The 23,471-nt window shown below is 40.2% G+C and overlaps 1 protein-coding gene across 6 annotated transcripts in view; it reads left to right on the top strand.

Moving 5' to 3' along the window:
* Positions 1 to 23,471, top strand: part of bcas3 (BCAS3 microtubule associated cell migration factor) — a 242,654-nt gene that overhangs the window by 32,859 nt on the left and 186,324 nt on the right. For all 6 annotated transcript variants that reach the window (XM_053872609.1, XM_053872611.1, XM_053872610.1 and 3 more), the window contains exons 10-15: positions 1,596 to 1,672; positions 2,396 to 2,479; positions 5,378 to 5,548; positions 6,631 to 6,724; positions 14,828 to 14,961; positions 17,705 to 18,047. In XM_053872609.1, the coding sequence (XP_053728584.1) occupies positions 1,596 to 1,672; positions 2,396 to 2,479; positions 5,378 to 5,548; positions 6,631 to 6,724; positions 14,828 to 14,961; positions 17,705 to 18,047 (903 nt within the window). The remainder of the gene's footprint in view (positions 1 to 1,595; positions 1,673 to 2,395; positions 2,480 to 5,377; positions 5,549 to 6,630; positions 6,725 to 14,827; positions 14,962 to 17,704; positions 18,048 to 23,471) is intronic.

Consider the following 23,471-nt stretch of genomic DNA (forward strand, 5'->3'; position numbering starts at 1 on the left):
CCACATATCCATTAGGTCACTGAAGAGCTTTGTGTAGGTCTGAATTTAAAGCCATGTGTTAGATGTTAGATCGAACTTCAATCCAAGACTCCATGTGTTCTTATTGTGTTTTTTATCTTTTAAGTTGTCAAGTTTTGCCTGTGCCTTTTTTCTGGACGAAGTTGGGCATCTTGTGGCTAGCCTCCGAATGTTGCTACCTTTAAAACTTGGACAGCACATTAAATTACTATTTTCATCCACCTCATCTGCTCCCGAATCACTAAACTATGAGACGTTTTAAAGATGCTTTCCCATGTATTTTGCTGGATTTATTGTGTGATCATTTGTGATATTGACACAATCCCTAAATGTGTTTAGAACAGAAGGAGAACCCATCGAAAATAACTGTTACATTTTTGACTTGTGCGTAAATGTAGAATGTAAGGATGCACCAAAAAAATCCCCTGTAGAACATTTTGAGCCATCAATGGCTCAAAAGTCCAAAGGACTTCAGGCACTGAAACAATAATAAATGGACAGCTGTAGCTTCAGTGTGCTGTGAGACAGAAAGCGTTGATGCTTCTGCACATAGTGACAGCCCGTCCATCCGCGGTAATGGTCTACAATGGTGTGTTGGAGGAACAAAACACTGCTTATTGGGAATGTGAAAAGTCCAGCTGTAAAAAACAGTGATGATGCCTAGCCATCATCATTGTTGCTTAAGCAATCAGGAAGAGTCACAAGCTACTTGCAAAAGTTACGTTTTTCACCACGCTGCCCCGATGTGACATCTTAATATGCAAAATCGAAAGTGAATTAACCTCATGCCAAATTTGTTCTCATTTATCGTTGAACCATGTTCATGCTACAGCCTTGGCAATATTGATATCAAACCTAAATATTTAATTGAAAAAAACTCGCCTAAAGGCTTGAAAGAGATCATTCCCCATCTTCTTGCCTCCTTCTTACTCAAGAGACAAGCTCCTCTGATGCATCTGTAGCAATGTGTTTCCATTAATTGCTGCACTGTCAACATGTTTTCTCTGAAAATTGTTGTCTGCAATTCATTGTGATTTGACCCGCCTTATAATGCTGGTATCACAAGTGTTGTTATTTGCATGTTTTAGTAAAGCTGACCGCATCGATGGAAGAAATGGTGACCCGAATGTAGCTTAATTTCTTTGAACAAGTCTCAAGCACTTTGATGAGTGCTTATTTTCATTTTGTCATTGATTTATGCTTTGGACCATGAATACAACTTAATTTAATTACAATGCCTTGATTGTTGTGAGGCAAACACACAGTCGTTGTCATAAATTCCCAATGGAACTAATAATTTGTATAATAGTGCTTTCTGTGTTTTGGTTTTTGGCGAATTATTTCTATTTCATTGCATCCTTAGTTTTTGCAATTATTCAACAAAAGATAATTTTATTCAGGTCAGATGCCATTTTTACTTTCACATGAATGTTATCTGTGGTTTATTTAGCATAAACGTAACAGATTATAACCAGATTATAATGTTCAGGCTATTTATGAGATATGCCAGTGAAGAGTGTGTTTCTTCTCATTACATGACTGTGCTTCTTCCAAGTCATATATGTGTTTGGTTTCAGGCTGCTTCCCATGTCCTGGCCCCAACCTCAATCCCATAGCTCTGGGAAGCCGCTGGCTGGCGTACGCTGAAAACAAGGTATGTGCACACATTTACACACATATTTATGTTACAGAAACGCGTCATGTATTGCAGAAGTGCATTATCCGACCATTGACTTACTTACAATCCTTTCAAAAAAGGGTGTTTTATCAGTTTCCCCCTGCTTTAATCTGCCTGGATAAACAACCCATTCCAAGATGAGTCCACTTGAGATGATAACATTTTAGATAAAAGGGTGATGTTTGGAAGTTTTCTTATTTAGTTCTACTTACGGGATTGATGAGTATTTACAAAATGTAACGCACAATAATACACTTAATGAAAAAGAATGTTTGCTACAAGCCCACTCAAGTAATTGACCTGGCGCATTTGGGCAACAGTCTCATGGTTTCCAAAAAAGACGTTTAAGTGAAATCTGGATGCAGACCACCAGTTTAAGCTTATTGAAATGAAACCTGTGTAAATTGTTAGTCCCTAAAAATAAAGTTGTCTTTATACTCCACTAGTCAAACCTCCTTTTAAGTTAATTTCCTGGGCATTAATTATAGAAGTACTGATTATAGAATTCAAGTTTACAATCTCTCTGGGAAGAGAGAGTACTGTGAAAAGGGTCTGCAATGACACAATTGTATCTTCATTCTTCATTGATTCAATCATAAAACACAAAAATAATTTTATTTGCACAGCACTTCTGGTTACTAATCTATAAGTGATGTCGTTTTCGTTTTTTTTTTTTTTAATCTTGGTTTCTTCTTTTAGTTGATCCGATGTCACCAGTCTCATGGAGGAGCTTGTGGAGACAATTCTCAGTCGTACACTGCAACTGTGATCAATGCCGCCAAAGTAGGTGCCGAAGCTCATCATATAATGTTACTGTTGATGCACTCGCTCCTTTTGTTTTGTTTGACAAATTCTGGTATTGCAGTGCTGGATTGTGTTATTAAAAGATTTTGGTATGACATTTTAACATTTTATAATATAATATAATATAACATTTTAAAAGAAATGTTATACCTGTGACATCAGTGAAAAGATTCCTCTGGGGTAAATCAGTGATTGTTTCATTTACATATATTTCAGGTTATGGAAGGCTGGGATAGAATTATGGTTCAGTATTTATGCACATATTATGAAGTAGTTTCAATGTCTTAGAGGTAATGAGAGTTAAATCATTGCTGAGCTAATGTCTTGCTGTGTGTGTGCACGTGTGAGTTTGTGTCAGGGCTAAACAACTTGGGAAAATAATTTATTTTGAGATTCAATTTGACAGTATTGCGATTTAGCAGGCGTCTTTGTTCTCTAAATACAAGCAATAAATTATTCTATTGTACAAACAGCTGGTGATCTGATAAAATCAACATGAAAACAATTCTTCCTCGTAAGAAAGGCCCATGTTGTTATGAAATTATGTACATTGATACAATGGTACATTGATGTGGATGACATGTCTTTGTTTAGCGATTCAAGTTGGAAAATCACTGCAGAATGTTGACTTCATGCCTTGTAATCATGTAGTTCTGTTTATCATTTACTTAAATAAAATCAAACAAAACCACAAAGGACTGAAGCACATAAAAATATATATACAGGATTTATAAACCCAACCCTGTAGTCTTCTGCACCCTCTCCCCCAAAACTCCAACCCATGGGGTTTCTATGTCTCAGCGTGTTAGACCGGGTTCTGTGTTAATCTATAATACAATAGATCGTGGTGACAGGGAGTCATTTGATAGAAAGCAAAGTAGATATGGTAAATTTTCGTTCAACACTGTATACAAACATTGAATCACACCTCACACTGGAAAATGGATGAGGAAATAAAGAGCCATCATACATGTATGAGACACAGGTTGAACAGTTCAAATTATCTTTGGCTGGTATTGAACCGCTCCTCTTTCGTCATCACCAGTCTGCGCGGTGAACCTGGGAGACGGCACTGTCGCTACTGTAGTCACAGTGTGGCTATTGTGTTTTGTTTTGTTTTTTTTTCATAAAAATAATCATTTATCCCTTATGCAGTTATGATGCCTCGATTTTAGTGAGGCAAGCACACAGTCATTGCTATAAATGCAGTGGAACTAATATCTGGTATTTAAGTGCTTTTAGTGTTTTCATTTTCTGTTTTGAAGAATTTTCATTTCGTTGCACCCTTATTTTTTGTAATTATTATTATTCGACCTTTTCATTCTGGTCCTCTGGGACATCACTAGGTCAAGAATATATGAAATACTACATTTCATTAATACATGCACACTCATACACACGTCTCCACACTCTTAGTTGCACTTTGTTTGCACTGTCATTGTTAATGCAACCCTTGTGTTTTTTTTGTTGTTCGTGTTGTTTTTGTTATTTATGTTGTATTTTATACATAGTTCAGTGGCCTATACAGTATGTCACTCCACGGGCTGCTGAGTAATGATATTTGAATCCTCTATATGCAATGCATATGGCAGAATTGGCAATAAAATCCACTATGCCATACCTTACTGTGACTAGTCTTGATATACAGGTATGCACAAAAAAGACAAATTGAAAATATTGAATCTCTAATTTTTTATTCATCTATTTATTTGTTTATTGAGCAGTAATCAGGAACAGACTTTACAATGTCTGGCTCGTAGTGTGGACAGTGGGTGTTGGAACAGCAGAGTGTTCTGTGCACTGGTGGGCTCGTGTGGTAATGGCCTCACCATGGTTAAGGGGGTTATTGATATGCAGACAGGCAGTCTGCTCCCTGGCCCTTCCTCATTTAGGTCCATATATCTCAATATGGATGACACGGTATCTCCTGGCTTGTGGCGCGACAGACTGGCTCTTAGTGCTGTTGTCCTCAGACGGAAAAGACCATTGGGTGGTGGTGGTGGTGTGGTGCCTGGGGGGGATGGACATTAAAGTGTCATGACAATTCTTGTGTCGATGCTCATAATGAGTAACCTTTTAGTACAAAAATAAGACCTCCCTAACAATTGATGCTAACATTTGATTTTAGTTTATTTATTTTGTCTGCTGTGAGATGTTGGTCGGTCAGTAGCTGCTGTTTGTATTATCCATTAAAACCTCCACAACTACAGTGATTAGAAAACACATTAGTGTTGATCAATTAGGAGGCAAACGCCTCGCTTAATATTTAATGTTTCTTCTGGCAATTTACACACTCGACAGCACATTCACAACATCTCTCTCCCTCTCTCACTCACTCTCCCTCGCCAGACACCGTTACTGAGGTTGACCAATTGGCAACAAGAGACAGTGGTTGATCTTCAGACCCAACAATTGTGAGGCGCCACACTGTATTGACAGGGCTGCCTAGTCTGAATGCCTGATTACACTCTCAGGGGCCCCTTTGCCTTTTACATACACAAAGACACACCAGTCACACACATTGGACTCCATTAGGTGAAAACACTGTAGTAGGCGGAATAGACTCCACTTAAGCAGTGCTATCCATTTCCCTTAATCGAGCCACAGAGGTGTGTTTGAGCCAGACACCCTGGCTAGTCCTTAAACGGCCACAGAGGAGCCTCACACACATGCACGTGTACACACAGTGTTGCAACTTGTCACTGTTATAAATTATCAATGGACATGGAATCAACATATGCATCCTGGTACGTACTTAGTACGTATCACTTAGACGTTGTCGCTGTTGTTGCTGCCGAAACCACAGAAGCACGCTCTGTATGCACGCTATTGTGTTGCCAAATATAGTATTCATCTCTCTTTTGTTTCATCCCACAGACATTAAAGACTGGCCTCACCATGGTTGGAAAAGTGGTTACTCAGTTAGCAGGTAATCTGCCAGCAGCCACCCCAGATGAGGATGGGGCTCCGCATAGCACCAGCCGTCGGAACCCCAACAACCCTGGCATCGTCACCATCATCGACACTCACAGTGTTGGAGAAGGACAGGTAAGTGTTGACTGTTGCAACGTTGTAAAAAAACCAAAAAGCTCTTGCCTAAAACATGACCAAAATATCCCCCAACAATATATAGTAGGAGGTAAGGGGTGCTCTCCTACTTCATGTGATTGAACCAGTATATGGCCAAGTGAATTGGTGAGTGACACGGTTTGGGGATGATACCTGCTGCTATATTGCCTACAGTCAGCAGTTCCCGTCCCAACAGAAAAACATGCGATTGAATTTACTAGTGTTTTCCCTACTTTCCCAGTTGTGGGAAGAATAAAGGCAGTCTTAAGTTCAAGCTTGCTGAAGATGCTCATCAACACAATCACTGTCTGGTGGATTAGTTTTTATCTGCTACTGATTGATTAAACTCTTGATAGTAATTTCAATATCTTCCTTTAGCGCGTCTGCACGCTCTCTTACTCCCTGCCCTCCCTGATTCCTTTTTCCTTCCCCTTCTACAGGGTTGCTGCCCCTGTGTGTTGTTTTACAAGCTAGACTAAGCCCTCAGAAGCTGCCTGCACTCTGTCACCAGAAGACATGTTGTAACTGAACACTAGCTATAAACGCTAGGCAGGGAGTCAGGATAAGGGGATTTTTTTTTATGCGAATGGGCAGAGGACTGGAATATGAGAGAGGCGAGTTCCTCTGTGGCTTATTCCCATCTTTTTAACATTCCTTATTTGGAACGTCAGGCTCATATCACCCAGGCATCCTCCCCAGTATGCCAGGCCTGGTTTTCTGGAGGGCACTCTAGTTTCAAAGAGCTCCAGCAGGATTCCCTCACACATCAACATTGTCTGTGTGCAATGTCATAAATGTGATCTGCTTCCTGTCATGACGCCTCTTCCCGTTCAACCTCTTCTGACTTTTATTTCCCCTACATTCGATCTTCCAAGTCATAAGAAACACTTTAATTTCTTACTCACTTTTGCTATCGCACACTTGGGAATCTTCTCCTGCTTCTGGTCTGATATAGCTGCCCTCCAGGATTTTGAAACGACTATTGAAACCGATTTCACACTACCTGCATTGTGATCTGTAATTGGGCATTTATATTGACATATTTTGTGTGCTTGCTCTAGGTTCTGGTGAGCGACGACTCCGATGGTGATGGAGTTGTGGCCCACTTTCCTGCTCATGATAAACCCATTTCCTGCATGCAATTCAATCACAGTGGTAAGTCCCACTTTTTCTGTTTAAAGTAGCTATCATACATTGATTTAAAGTTTTTCTTTAGTTTTCGTTTTTATGTAGTTATCACTTTCAAATTCAGTCAGTTTTATTAGTTTATTCAGTTGGTTGGCTGGTTTTAATTAGTTTCAGTTTTTGTAAAATGCTTAGTTTTATTAGATTTGGTGTTAGTTTTCGTTACTTGTTTTTTGTTTTTCGTGTAATATGGGATATTGCAACAAGATTTGTGATTGACATAGGTCACAAAAATAGTGGGTAATAAAAAGTCAACCAACGACACCATGTAACAAAAATGTCTTAAGTTTGGAAGGATGAAGCTTTAACCCAACTACCACCATTGCACTTGTCTTCAGCGTGGTCAGGTCGTCAACACAGGTGACATCACGGACTTGACATCTAGCACCTGGCCAACAGCTGTTGTAAAACCAGCCAAGCCAAAAGAAATACATTCCAAATCATCTCAAATTGCTTCTTCATGCAATAAAGACAAAAGTGATGGACCATTTCGCTATAATTTTAGTTCATTTTGATTAGTTTTGTAAACAGACAAATTGTTTTCATTTTATGAATCATTATTTTTATTTCAGTGTATGAAAATGGTTTACAATTCTAGTTTTCATTTTTTTCCGTTAGTTACTTAATTTTCATCAACTATAATAACTTTGCTCTGAATTTATCAAAACAGAGAAGTGTATTTGTCTGGAAATGAACATGGTGTCTCACCGACTAGTGCATTTTATGCATTTCCACTTTTGCCCCACTTCTGTTGTGCTGGCCAGTTCATTTCTTTTTTCTTTTTTTAGTCAACTTCTCGGCTGAAGCGTGTTATTGGTCACTTAATAAAGGGAGCTGTTGACAGATAACTTTCACCTTGTGACCTTGCTGCCAAAATAATCCGTCACTTCCCCTCAATTAAGTTCTCTGAAGTTTTGTCTGAGGAAATAGTTTTTGATACAGTTTGTGATTGCACACTGCAGACAGCACTTTCTATAGTGTGTCTTTATCTTGTGATCTATTTTTAACTACTTTTCCTTTCCCACATAATTAATCCGAATTTGATCTGATCAGTGATCAAATATTCATCTAATTATTCCTCAGTGTATCATCGACAAGTGAATATTTTCAAGTTTTTGGGTCAGTTATAAAAATCAGTTACCAACCACAAAGTACAATAAATACTGTACAGTTAGTACCATGTTGTGGTTTACAGTAAATATCAGGTGATGAAGATACAATACCATGAGTGGAAGAACACACTATGTCGCCTCCTCTCTAGTATTCCACTGTTTTAATCATTAACCTCTTTTTTTTTCGAACTGTTCTGCAAAATTCGGCCTTATTTTATATAGCTCCCAATCCTACAATTCAGTTTTATTGATGGCTCTGTGGACTCAGAGGTGTTTGGGGTAGTGGCTGCTCTCTGCTATTTTTTAGGCCAACTTGTAGATGCCTTTCAATGAACGAGCTTGACACAGTCAAAGCGCAAATTACAGGATCTTCATAGAACAATGAGCATGCACGGCCAGAACCGCTCATAGGTTTTGGCAGGGCAGACTTATGTAAGTAACCCCTGTGGCTTGTGTATGTTGGAAGCAGTGCAGAGGAAGGACTGGTGGCTGCCGGCTCTTCGTCTGTCGGGCTGGCACTTTTGTGGTCCTTCACTGGATCCATGGATCTATTTCTAGAAGTGTAATTAGAGGGACGCAGATAAAGTGCAGTAGCAAAACGCTCTCTTTAACAGCTGTGATGTGTGTGTGCTTGTTTTCTTTCACGTCTCGTCCTCCTCAGTCATCTTTAACAATCCTTGACTTGATTATTAGGTATCATGCCAAGGTCAAAATACACTTGTTTTTTATTGCAGGGATGCTGCCCAACAACTTGTGCATGTCTTTGACAGTGACTAGCGCTAGATGGAGTGATTCAGCATATGTTGATGCACCCACTTTTGTCTACATTACTGGATTCACAGGAAAGTGAATTCACTGCATAGTTAACTACTAGTTAGTTAGTTACTACAGGTAAGAGAACAGCGGAGCTTATCTCCACATTTCACAACATTCATTGTTAATATTAATCCATACAATACACAGAGTCAGTGAAATCCTTACGGTACTTGCTGTCAGCTTGAAAACTAAGGTAGGACCTCAACGAGGACCATAAAGGATGTACAATGCTCCCTCAGTTCAGAGACTCCCCCTTTGCTGAGAAGAATCCAGAATCCAGGAGTGGTTAAAAAATTACCAAAACAGATCACTGTGAGAGCGGTCAAAACGTGTGAGCTGTACAATCCAGTTTAAGAACCGATCACATGGTACGACCATTTGCAAGGCTTCAAATGTCAACAGCAACGTCACCAGAGCATGCCTCGGTGCGTGCTTCACAATATCTTGAAGTCCTCACTGGGATCTTCCAGTTTGAGTCGTGTGGGAACACATATTTGGTTTTGCATGAACTCAGATTGGTCTTCATACTAGTACCATTACACCCCTCAATTTGTGCCTTTTGTGCTCTGTTTTCTTCCCTAAACAGAATTGTTAGGTTCTCATTTGAAGGACATCATGCTTAGGATAAATATGTTATAGAGTAAATGTGTCCAGAATTATACTCCCTGTTCTGAAACGGTCTAATAAACAATTTTGGTGGTCAGGAAGCAGCAGGCACCATGAATAGCTGGGCCTGGTGAGCCTGACCAGTGGAGCAGCTGTGCCGTCAAAGCAGCTCTTTGTGGTGTAATAACTTTCCTCATCTAACTGATGTGCAAAGGAAAACCAGACCAATGGAGAAAAACCATGGACCCACACGCATATGTTTTACATAGGGGGATTCCCGCACCCCTGGTTGACCACAAAATCACCAAGACACCAGTTCAGCAGGAATTGAGTCATATGCTCACACCAAGATAGTAATTTGCACTCACGCCTCAACTCTATTCAACCTTGCGCTGCAGACTGCTTTCCTAAATAGCTACCTTTCTTTTATTGCGTTTGCTCCCTGGAGTTGACCTCCATTCACAAGAAGGGTGGTGATGATATGACCCTCAAAGTAATATTTCACATGCAAGCAATAATGGTTACTAATATTATAAATATGTTAATGCCTGTTGAATTTAAAAAATGTGCTCATAAAGATGGAGCCATTTCTGCCATCCACACAGATAAGCTGATTCGATCTCAGCCGTCCCTTGTCGATCAAATAATACAACATTGGTGCTACATCTTTCATAACATCGATCAGTGTTTGTCGTCCTTCAATGTGCCGTTGAAGTTCTCTCAGAGCAGCAAGCGTTGTCACGCCACAGATACGACAACATTCGTTTCAGTGTGGACGGGTTCTAAAACACGTGCCATCTGTTAAATTCATCCTTGCTAATGAGTTTGGGCTGTCATTCGCCCATCTGATTCTCTAATTTATTTAATGTCAATAGTTATTTACATCAACATGTCACAGTGATTCAACACAAATAGAGAATTCAAAATTTCAAAAGGGCCCCAGTTTTGCAATTTGTTTGGTCGTGCATTAAACTGGAATAACTAAACAAGAACTTTGTTTTTGGCTGTGAAACAGGTAAACATGTACATTTGCTTCTCATGTTGATGGTCTTAACCCAGCCACGAAGAATCTATGTTTTTTTGTTTGTGAAGGCGGCACAGCTGGAGACCCCATATGAAGCACAGCGGTCTATGATGCAAACTTTTCACTTTTCACAGTTTGAATGACATGACTCGCTACATACATTACTGGTTTTTGGAGAAATCACTCATCCTCGAGTCAAGGAGCCCTTTCAAAGACTCATACTGGATCTGAAAGTTGATGTCTTACAGACTATGAGAGTTCTTCATTGGAGCTTGTGTCTTCAGTGAATTCACTGTTTTTCGCACTCCGAAAAACTCCTTTGGAATGGATAAAATTGTGAACTTAAAGTTGAAGAATATCAAGCATATGGACTGTGGGAGGAAGATAAAATCTCTTCACGTAAACAGTGACATACGCTCTTCACATCAACATTTGGGGAGTTTTATATGATGTCATGTAGTTTCGTTGTTCCACTAACTGACATTTTGAAATACAGTAATTGATTTTGTTTTGTCTGTTTTGTTTTTAATCAACAAACATGTTCTGTTTAAGCAGCTTGCAATGCTTCTGCGACACATATTTTGAGTCATTGGCATGGTGTAATGCCCATATTTAGACTTTCTAGACACATTCACTGTAAATGGCAGCCATTCAGTAAACTTTAAAAATACAAACCTTCATATTTTTATTTTGACATGTTGATTCTAGTTCATGTTGGATTAGTGAAGAACGAACAGCACCTGTAAAGAACTTGACTAAAAGAACTTGACAATCTACTATGTCATACGTGTCAATATTTTTTATATTGTGAATCAATACTTTGGAACAGAAGGCTGAATATTAGTAGCGATTGAAGGTTACAGATACTAGGTTCAACTCTTGAGGTCAAAATTGAGTGGTACTTTGATTTGGTATCTCAGTTCGGAAAAGCGTTGTTTGATATTGTTGCAGTATTGAATGTAAATATTAGTCATAGCATACAAGCTAATTGAGTGCCATCACCGTTAGCTCATTCAGTTATCCTGTTCAAATGTGTTTTGTAGTTTCTTTGTGATGATGAGAATATAATTTCCTAGCGGGAATAAGCCACTTCTTTATATCTCGTTCCAACTTTCCAGAGCGCATGACTCATCCAGCTTTTGACACTTTCTTCCCTCATTACACGCCCAACAGTTCTCCGATTTGTTCTGTTCTTCAAAGCCGTGAGACATGTGCTGAGGTTGAAGTGTTTTGGGAAAAGATTTTATTATCCAGTGTGAATTGAAATTCAAAATGGGGCTTGTCAGTGTCTGCATGCAAAGAATGAGGATTATAGGTCAACAAGCTTTTGACTTTGTGCGGAAGACATCATATCAAGACACAATGCATTTGCCTTTCTAAAGGTTCTATGTGAACTATGCAGATTATATGGGGGAAATAAGTTTGTGTGTTTTTGAAGATAAGTAATAGCTGTTTTTCATTAAAGAATAATTGTTGCTCATGTGTAACTGTGAAAACTAATGGTTTAGCAAAAAAAAGCCACATTCGGTGGAAGGAGTAAAAAGCAAGGCCGAATATTGTGTGATGCAATGACTGATAATTATTTATATTCAAATGACTGAAATGCACCATGTAGCTTGCTTATTTATGTATTTTCTTTCTTTCTTTATTTTTTTGAGGCTGCAGTAGAAAATCTGGCAACCCGCTCCACAATTCATGGAGGCCCCATCTTAGAAGACCTGGCAACCCACTTCAGCTGTCACTGACCAAGCAGTAGCAGTGCAACACCAGTCAGATGATTTGGGCTGTCCGACCAATGCCTCATATTTTTGCTCTTTATTTGATCACTTTCCTTTTTGTCCTTGCTGTGAAGTATCAAGTGCGGCCGGTGCCGAAGTCTGTACCGTACTTATAGAAATAGATTGGATCACATTTCCTGTTGTCCATACTGTAGAATGATTTACTGCTTGTGTTCAGATAATGCAGAAAACAAATTAGTTGGACTGCAATCGCAATGATAACAGAACCTTTGGGTTGAGTCTTGTATACATAAAATTATCACTTATATGTTTTAAGAGCTCACATCAGACTCGCCGATAGGAATAGCCCCAGCTATTTTTTTTTTCACTTTGAAATATACGACTTGTATTATGTTAGATTATAAAACACATATTTACACTATTAGAGCATATAGCATGAATATTGACTGCTTCGTGCTGGCATTTTGAGTTGAGGGGCCACATCGTTCAAGATATTTAGATTTATCTATACCACAGCTACACTATGGCTGCTTTTCATCGACAGTGCATACCTTCATCAAAAAGCATATTTCAAATTGCTTTACAAAGAGTAGTTTTTGAGCACACAGTACCCCTGAGGTTATTCTAAAGAATATTCTTCAGGTATCTATTGTGTTGGGTTGTTGTAAATAAGCATGTTTGCACGAGGAAAGCCCTACTGGCCACTCTTGTGTTGATCCCCAGTTAAGTTACATTTACAACAGATACAAAGAGTGTGTTATTGTTTTGGAAGATGTAGGTGAGATGTTAAAACACCTTTTGGTATGTAGAATACAAAAAAATTTAAAACAATTGCATCATATCCCTCGTGGTCTGTGTGTAATTGCTGATATTGCAAATTAGGGGTCATCCCTTCCATTTAAGTTCATGTTTTATCGTGTCTGCCAGCATCAAATTTTACACTGTAACCATTGGAATATTGCGTTATAACTAGGACGTGTCAGACCCAACCCTAGACTGCCTTTCGTTTCTTCAAAAACCTTTTCTTTCCACTCGCCGAGCGGCTCGGCTGCTTTTTAATTTGGCCTTCCCGCGGGTTAACCAACTGACGCCTCTGGGCAAAGGCCCCTGTATTTCAACAAGGCCACAAGAGCTCCAGTCTTGTGGCTATCGCGCTCCAGAAGTGCCCCAGTCGTTCAGAGTTGTTACTTTCTCAAGCCAAGACTGAACATATGAGAATGTTGCCTCCAGAGATCAAGTCCAACTGCCAAGTTTGATTTGACAGAAACCTAGTGCCCAGACATTTCAGCCACTCAGTGAGAAGGACCTGGTGAAAACACAAATAAGACGGAAGAAAGACTGAAAGATATCAGGGAGCAAGGGGGGAAAGAGCATTCATGAGTGAGAGGAAGCTCTTAGATAAACAGACCGCAGTGCCTCAACTCTAATCACCCTGTGTTTCCGCTTCCAGACTCTATAATTAGAAGGGCCCTATCCCTTTTTTCCCTTCTATTCCCAGTTCAAGCAAATGCTTCTTGTGGCTTGGCACCTTGTTTGGGGCGTGGGTTTCAAGAGTTTACAGGCCCAGGGTCAGACATGGCTGACTTGCTTGTGGCTCAGGTCCGTGTGGATAGAAATCCACTGTACCATGATGCTGTGTGTGTCTTCTACACCTCAGATTAATACTAATCATAATGTGTTTCCATCAATAGCTTTTTCAAACAACTTTCAATTTTGGGTCAAAAATAAATAATAATAAATTTACAAAAAAAGTACTTTTGTGTGGTTCAGCTAGTGTTGGCGACAGTCAACTTAACAGGTTATATAAGTACACTTTCCATGAAATTAAGTTTTCTTCGGAAAACTTCACAAATTGTATATTGTTTTTTTCTCTCAAAGAGGGTATTCCTCTGCATCAATTCCAATCAATGAAGAAATAGCACAAAAGGAAGAGCGCAAAGAATAAAGAATCCTTTCAATAATTCCTCGATCCAGTCTGTGATCCGGATCAATCCCAAAAGTGAATAATTTTTTCTTTGTCCCAATTCACATATTTCCTGAACATTTCAACCAAATCCATCCATAACTTTTCAAGTTATTTCGACAATTTCACAGTTGAAAACAAGCTCCTTGCTAGAGGTAATAAAAAAATGAAGGTCCTGATTGCCATCTCAAACAATGGACAGCATGTGGGATTATTGTAGGTGTGGCAAGCATTGTTCGAGGTGTCCAAGGCATGGGGATAGTAACATGCAAAAGGAGGACTAGAAAGAGAAGACTGTTTACTACTGACCTGGTACAGCCTGGACTGGGAAGGTGTCATGGCTGTCACGTCTCAAGCTGACAAGTAGTGACGTCCTGGAAGGTAGTCGAGAGCTTGACTGTTTGGCCAATGGAGGCAGGGAAATGTGACTTTGTCATTATGTTCTCATGAATACACAAACATTTATTGCCCTCTGTTACCTCTGTCAAATGCGTTAACTGAACTGTTTTAAGGAGCACGCTGTGTTATTTTTCTCTCTTTGTAGAATCAATATATTTTTCTGCATTAGAGTTGTTAGCAACATTTTTGTAATGGCCTTTAAACTAGTTTTAGTTTAATTTACTAGAATATCTCCTTACATCAGAACACTCCTAGAGGAAAGGGACCGCTCCATTCAAGTTCTTCTTCATTTTGGTCTTTATTGGGGATTTCTGCTTCATGACTGAGGCCATAGGAGATTTTTAAGACAAGATAGCTTAAGCAGGTACCTGACTAAAAGGCGTCATGGTGTTATCTTTGTGTTTTTACTCGCAGGTATGCTTTTGGTGACTGCTGACACTCTGGGTCACGACTTCCACGTCTTCCAGATCCTCACACATCCATGGACCTCGTCCCAGTGCGCTGTCCACCATCTGTACACACTGCACCGTGGGGAGACTGAGGCCAAGGTAGAAGAAACTTTAATTGTTGAGATGTAGGTCTTTTCACATGGCCGAATACTCATCGAATGTAAGGCTGCTTTTTGACATGACATACTTGTCTTTTGACATTACGGTTATTTGTTAGTTCATATATTGCACACATGATCACGTCAGCAATGTCAGGGGAGAGCGACACAGGCTGAGAGTTGAGCCGTTTGGGGGTGATGTGAAAAACTATAGATAAGTACACACGCACACACATGCACACACACACACACACACACACACACACACACGTTTGTCCCCCTATCTTAGTGAGGACTGCCATTGACATACATTGACATAACCCTTTCCCAGCATCTCACCCTAAACCTAACCTTCTAAAACAGATGGCTAAACTTAACCTTCACTCTTAACCAAACTAAAACCCAATTATAATAATCCAGCTATTTTGTAGTTTTAACCCTCAAACTGAGGCTTGACAAAGTGAAGACTGGCCAAAATGTCCTCACTCTGTTGATTAAAAACTCATACAGGTTCTCACAAAGATAGAAGTACACACACACACACACACACACACACACACACACACACACACACACACACACACACACACACACACACACACAATACAAATCAGACGCCCAGCAGTATGCTCTTGTAGATGTTTAACCAAACGGCAGGTCCGCTGACCGTCTGCACACAGAGACTACTTTGATCGTGTTGGTTGTAAACACAGAGCGTCAGCCTCGTCTGTTGCCTGTGCCAGGGGTTATCACCTCACACTGACACGCATACTCAGACACACTAAAAAGTGATAAGGTCTCCAGTTAGCTGGGTGGTGAGATGTCTTATCTGTGTCCAAACATGCAGCTAGCTGTCAGTGACCTAGAGCCAGGTAAACAGACTCACTGGTGATAAGAGTTGCATGGGCTGGTCCAAAGGGCAAGAATGCAGAAGAACATGGACCCTTCGGGCACATCGGAGAACTCTCGTCACGCTGCTGTCCAATCAGCCGTGATTTCAGCACTGAGATGGCGGTCCTATCTGTGTTTGCCTACACTTACGCAACCTGTCAGCTTTCTACAGTTACAGAAATTCTTTTTGCGAGATCTTAGATTCAGTTTCAATGAGTTTCACTTCCTGTCAAAATGAGAAGTTCACATCTGGAAGTTAAGGTTTTGTATTTATGCTATGGATGTCTTTAAAAAAAATGGTATGCATTGAATATTTCAAACTTTAAATCATTAGACAATTATTGAATTCACATAAATCGTAATACAATTGAGTTGGCAGAAAATAAAAGTAATAAAAATAATATTAAATACACTTGCAAGATGCAAAAACAAAGTGAGGCTCATGACTGACCTACTATTTACTCAGAGCTGCTTATTGTGGGATTGTGCTGCAGTTATTGTTATGTGTGTATCTGTGTGTACCTGCCATATTGATCAACATCAATATTCATACTCACTTGTCGTGGTTGCTCATTTGAATGTTCTTTAATTCTGGCACCCAGAATATTATCTGATAAATATTTTTCCGTTTGACATCCTTTTGTTATGCTGTTGCTTGAGACTGATGGGTGAGCAGAGTTGGAGAGGTAAAGTTGGGGAGCGTTTGTGCGTCTGTGACCAGATTTGTTAAGCGGCTCATTCGTACAGCAAATTCAAACTGTAAGTGATGATATGTTCCGAAGGGCTGGGATGTAGAATGTCAAAAATAGAGAGAGATTCTCGGTCAGCCATGTTTTTGCAGTGCATCCAACTCGTACTACGATAACTCCTTCACGTATTTCTACCAGTAACATTGAAATATACATTTGACACATGGCTATTATGAATAATAGTCATCTCAACTCATCAGCCCCTGCAGGGGCCAAGCCTTCGCTTTCATTCATCAAGGACACTCACTGTCTGGTATGTCTTGGATACACGAATACCTGTCATTGCTGCCGACAATTACCTTATTTCACCTGGCAAGAGATTAGAAAATCTTGCTGGCTCACAGCTGACGTGTTTTGACACAAGATGAGGACATTGTTCTCATTCGCTTTCCCCTTCTCGGGACCATGCACTTCCAAGTTCCACAACTTGTTACTTTTAGAATAAGGAAAGAAGCCTCTATAACCTCGCCTCCACCACCCAATCAGCCCCCTAGCTATCCCTTTTGTCTGTTGTCTTTTGTGCTTGCATTGTGTCTCACAGCTAATCTGTTTGGTTTCCTGCATGTCTGACATGCTCACAGAGATCCTATCTCCCCAAGTGGCTGCTTTCCAAGTCTGCAAGTGTTTCAGGAGGAGAAGTAACAAAATCCTCCATCAACCGCTTTGTTTTTTTTTTTCCCAGTCACCTATTTTTACCTTTCAACTTATTATCTCATCATCACCTTTGACAATCATTTTATCAGCTTCACACGTGAGTTTGTTGTCAAGCAACATCACTTACATTCCATGGTTTTATTTATAGAAACATTTGCATCCATGTTTTTCAGTTTTCACAACGTACTGCCACATATGCTGTTGGCAGTGCATTAAAGTGATTAAAATTTGATATAAAATCACATTTAATTGTTGTGTTTACATTTCCAGTAATTGTATGCATTAAAGGAGGAATAAAATTCCAACAAATAATTAAGTTAAATCACATTGTGGCAGCTCTATATACATATGACTGTACTGTAACTGGTAACTTCTATCTGTCTTTAACAATACATTATTTTGATTGCTGTTTTTTTGATTGTCTGTTTCCTGTCTTCCCCATCTCCTTAGGTCCAGGACATGTGTTTCAGTCAGGACAGTCGCTGGGTAGCTATCAGCACCCTCCGTGGCACCACACATGTATTCCCCATCAACTCGTATGGAGGTGCACCCTGTGCTCGGACACACATGTCCCCCCGTGTTGTCAATCGGATGTCCCGATTCCAAAAAAGTGCTGGCCTGGAAGAGATCGAACAAGAGCTGAACAGGGCTGCCGCTTTTGGAGGGCCAACTGCTGTGGGTGGAGGTGTGGTCGGGGGAAGTAGCTGTATCCTTGGCAGCGGAGGAGCCCTCGGAGGACGCAGCAGCCCTATTGCGGGTCTTTCAAGTAGCCCGTCTGGGTCGCCCCTACATGGTGAGGAGCTGGGAGGGTGACTTAAGGTCTTGTGATTTATAAATTTTCTCACGATGTAGTGTGAATTTGTGTTTCATTAAATGGTTCTCTCGCAAGTGGCATCTTTGAGGTCTGCTGCAGTCGGGATTGGGCACGAGTTAAGAGTGAAGACCTTTGTGGTCTGAGCCCCAGATTCTCAAACTGGCTCTTGGGCATGCATCATCAACTCTGTGAGCCGCAAAGAATGTGAGTTGTTATGAGGCCTAGTATCATAGTATTAGTAGGAACAAGTATTATTGGACTCGCCTCAATGCAAAGTTCAGGGTGTTGTACCGACATCTTCCAATTACATTGGCTGAGAGGCAACAAGCCTGAGACGTAGAAGATGTTTCAGAGTTTGAGGGCTGGGGAGAGAAGTCCTGCTCAACAGACAGGTGCACTGACAATGTGAGTCACACTTTGCTTAATATTGATAAATGCAGCTGAAAAGGCTGGGATTCTACCTGTTGAAGGGGCTTAACTGTAGACCTTTTAATGCCTGAAAGATGGAGCATGTGACCGACAGAGAGATCCATGTAACGTCCTCAGGATATGGACTTCTTATTGATTTGTCATTTGGTGGCACTATTTTCCTTTAGAATCCATTAGTCAAATTTTCTCTCTTACTCTTTCCTACCACGTAATACAGTCTCCCTCATCTCCTCGACCAATGGGTGGTTCTCAAACTATGCCCTCCAACATTGCGATAGAAACACAGCAACACATTTCAGGTGTTATCTGTGTCTGCCATCTGCATGTGTTCAGTAGTTACCACATCAGGCTTCATATTTGCAGATGGACTTGTTTAAATGTTAGTTAATGTTAAAGGTCAGGAGTGAATTCATCCTGATAATTGGTAATGATAATTGTCCTAGAGCCCAGTGCTGCCAACTTGAGTGGAAAGTAGATAATCGAGAGTGATCCGACAGAGAAACCAGGAAGCAAAGGGATGAGTTGTGATATTTATTGAATTACTCTGTTCAGCAGCTGAAAGCCAATGTGTGTACATGTGTGTCTGTGTTTGTGAGCTTGTTGATCCTACTTTGTGGGGACCAATTCTTGAGAAAACACTATCCTTGTGAGGACCATATGACTTTATGGGGGCATTTTGCTGGACCCCACGAGGTTAAACTTCAAGTTGAGGATGACGACTTCAAAATAATTGGGTCTTTATAATGGGGTTAAGATTAAGGTTAGCCATTTGTTTTGGATGGTTAGGTTTAGGTTGACAGGCTGGAGAAAGCATTGTGGCAATGAGAAGCCTCACAATGTCCTCACAAGGATAGAAATACAAACATTGTGTGTGTGTGTGTGTGTGTGTGTGTGTGTGTGTGTGTGTGTGTGTGTGTGTGTGTGTGTGTGTGTGTGCGTGTGCGTGTGTGTGTGTGTGAGAGTCTGAGTGTGTTTCCAGAATTTGGTTATGCAGTAGTGTCTTTCTTGGGAGTCTGCTCTTTGGGCTACTGCCTTGTCTCCCTTGTTTGTCAAATACAAGCGCCGCTGCTTGCACTTTCTCCTGCTTGCACTTTCTCCCCCTTTGCACATTGATATACACCTTGTTCGACAAAACACTGCATGACCGCTCGTATGTTGCGGGGTTACTATCCTTTGTAGAAAAGAGAGGTTTGTGGAATATTTTCATTTTTCTTTCTTTTGTTCATTTGTTTAACTTAAGATAATAATAATAGTTCACTCTTATTTTAAAAGCTACAAGAACCTTCTCGTGTACAATGCCTTTCAGATTCACACATTTGTGAACCTTCACTCTTGTTTTTTAACCTCTGTACCTTTCTCTTTTACCTAGCACATAAAGTAAAACCTGGACGTGTTTAGTCAAATAATTAAAAATAACAAAAAAGTCAATTTATTCTGGGCCATTTTCCGCTGCAAGTCAATTACTGGTAACAGCATACAGTGATGATGAAAAACTTGTCTTGTGAGCGATATCTTACAGTTCTTTCTTATTTACTTGAATTGCTGCTGATCAGTGAGAGCTAGGTTCTTCTATAGCAGGACCCTCACCGAGACTGGAGAAATAACCAAAAGCAAAATGACGTATAGTATATTAAAAGAAATATCTTGTCCTGGGAAGAGGACGCTGAGGTTGAATGTTCTCTACCACTCAACCCTGTCGAAGTATGGTACAGTAAATGGACAGTGCACACTATTCACAGTGGAAGCTGTTCAACAAGTATATGTCATTTCGGCAATGTAAATGAATTGATCCAAGTCTCAATGACTTATTACTATTATTATTATTGCAAATACTACTACTACTACTACTACAACTGCTACTACTATTATTAGTAATAATAATAATTAGTGTTGAGTAGCATGATAGCGTGATTTTCTTGCCTCTTTTGCAGCCAGTGTTCTGTGTGACATTGGATGAATCCCCTACAAATGGTTTTGGAAACTATTGTTGTTGGTTGTAAACCGGCTAATTTAGAAGTAATTGATTCTTGTGATCTTCTACAGGTTTTTTTTTAATTATTACTAGCGTTCAATAATTCACACATTTCATTGACTTCCAATGATTTGACCAGATCTTATAAAAAAAAACAAAACAATGTGTAATGTACTGCCCGTCTGACGTTGGAATACTTGCTGAACTGTCTGATGTGTGTCATGTTGAGCAGAAATGAGAAATGATAGCTATTATTATTATTATTATTACAATGATGAATGCTGTCATTGATTCTTCACAGTTATTCGATGATGCTGCAGTTAGTCAAATAATGTTATTATTTCTTGGCTAACTATTAAAAGCTAACTAAACTATTTTGTAATGCGAATACCCATTGACTGGTTGTAGACAAAGTTCTGTTGTGCTGTACGATCTGGGCTCTCACACACATTCCTGAGTCTGACCTAAGAATGTGGGGGAAAATGACCCATCAAACATTAAAAGCAGGTTTGAGTGAGGAGATCCATTGCTACCACAGTGATGAGAGACAGACAGAGAAAAACTTGAAAGTGGGCCGCTAGGTGAAAGTGAGCAAAGATAATGAGGTGCAATTGAAGAAAAAAGAGGGAGTGGTCAAAAACTGTGTATCATAGACAGGTAAGAGACAGAGTCATAGAGCCAGTCGTAGTGTTGAAAGCTGCATCTCCAAGTAGACTGTTAATCCACTGAGGGGCATTAGGTCAACCACAGTCTTCTGGTGATTTAGCATTTTTGATGCAGCTAACATGCTTCTAAATGACACTACCAAGAGTTGTTTATTTATATATTTATTTTTTCCCCAAATTGCATCAAACGCTGCGAGCTCACGGACAGCTGCTCACCCTTGCTCAAACGTTGTGCTGCAGTGAAGTCTGAAGTTCTATGTCATATGTATAATTGTTATATTGCGCTATCTTGAGAAGAGAAAATAACTTCCATTTCCACTAGTGCTGGGCGATGTAACAATGTAATCATAATACCGATATTTAGGACCTACAGGCATATGAACCGATGGAATATCATCCTATGGCTATAGGTTTGTGTTGAACCACCACAATTTTGCTCTCTGTTTTAAATGAAAGGCAACAAGTCAGCTCATCACACAAATCAAAATGAGTGAGAAAAGAGGGCGGACACGACATACAACAGTGAGCCTGTTCAGGAGAAAACAACAACAATGGATCTCTTTGCTGGCGATTTTTCAAATTTACATTTAAATATTCGAAACTACACATAACGTGCAATAACTTCTGTCAATCACGAGCACGGCAAGTTGTCCCGAATTTCTACTGTGGCACCGCTCTGCTGAAAATCCCTGGAATGAACTATAGTGAAAGAATTGCTGCCGGCAGTTACCATGTTAATAATGTACTGTACTTGATATATATGTGTGTGTGTGTGTGTGTGTGTGTGTGTGTGTGTGTGTGTGTGTGTGTGTGTGTGTGTGTGTGTGTGTGTGTGTGTGTGTGTGTGTGTGTGTGTGTGTGTGTGTGTGTGTGTGTGTGTGTGTGTGTGTGTGTAGACATTTAATTGAAAGCACTTTTTACATTGTTGCAGCAGGGTTCAATATTTATATGCCAGAAAGCATTTGTCAATAACTGCAAGATTTGTACCTTGACTTCCAATCAGCATTGTCACTTGAGATCCTCTGTTAAAGTACTCAGTCCCCTATCTAAAGTGTTTTTTTTTCCCCCTGAAAGATTGACTGAGTACATGTTTTAAGTAATAAGTACAATAAAACCACACGAAGCTGTTGTCTCTAATCAGATCCATGGTGAGAACTCTGCCCAGTAGGGTCATAGAGAGTTCCATGTGATGACGACTGGGAAGATAAATTGGCTGTGTGATATCGTCTGAGGCTAAAGATAGAAACCACCACGGTTGCTGCCACCGGCGTTGATACGAACTATCATTTCTGACATCTTCAGTTGCCACAAACACATTGTTTCTGATTTCCGGCTGTTTTTGCTCGCAGTGAGAATATAGAGCAGTGAAGGAGACTGTCTTTGGCTGGCGGCGAGGCCAGTCGGAATGGGCCACGTAGCCACAACAGCTGCATTCTGATTGTCGTCGGCCCAGGACAGCGTTGATTTTTGGGAAGGAACTGTTAAAAAAAGAGACGTGCACATCCTTATTCACAGCTCTCTCAGCCCAGGCTTCCACCACCAGCTAATTTTAGCAATGTGGTCTTGTCACTGTAGAAATCGGGAAGATCTATGAGTGTGTACAGCACAGTTTTGTTCTGCCTTCCTCTGTTTGATCAATGTATTGTTGCATGAGGTGAGCGGCTGTGAAGCGGTTTGTCTGCGGCCCAGAATACACAAGTCAAGATTAGTATGTGCAGTACCCAAGCACAGGCCAGAGGTTACTAAAGCTATAAGTGGCATGTTGCAATGACTGTACAGTTTTATAGAGCCACCAATGTTAACGTGCAGAACATCGAAGCACTGCTCCCTGTAAACGTAGTGAATATGCCAGGAGCGACTGTGGGCTAATTTAGGATTATAATTTTGGATTTGTTTATGCACTGAACGTGTTCTTTTTCATCCCCAGCAAATCTGCAAGTGATAACAGGTTCTTTAAAGACACAAATCCACTTCTGCAGTTATAGCTGAAGACCAGTGCTGGACTGGGACAAAAAAAACACAGTGGCATTTTAAGGCTTTGGCATCCCACCATGATTTTGACGTGACTGCAGGCCAGACATGTGCAGATTGTTATTATTATTGATCTCTGTTTAAATGGCTTTTAGATGTAGCCTATATTAACAAATATTGCCACTGAGCAGGATGAGGACAGTACAGACAGCTACAGCCTGCACTCCCTTGTCAGTTTCAACCTCTTCAACCTTCAAGAGTCTGAAAGGGGAGAGACATGTGGTGTTTCCACTCAAAGCTATTAAAGTTAGAATTAATGGTTTTGAAAAATGAAATACATGACTCGCTACTGGCGTGTGGGGGCCT

Source organism: Synchiropus splendidus, chromosome 8, assembly GCF_027744825.2.
Source record: "Synchiropus splendidus isolate RoL2022-P1 chromosome 8, RoL_Sspl_1.0, whole genome shotgun sequence".
NCBI classification, from domain to species: domain Eukaryota; kingdom Metazoa; phylum Chordata; class Actinopteri; order Syngnathiformes; family Callionymidae; genus Synchiropus; species Synchiropus splendidus.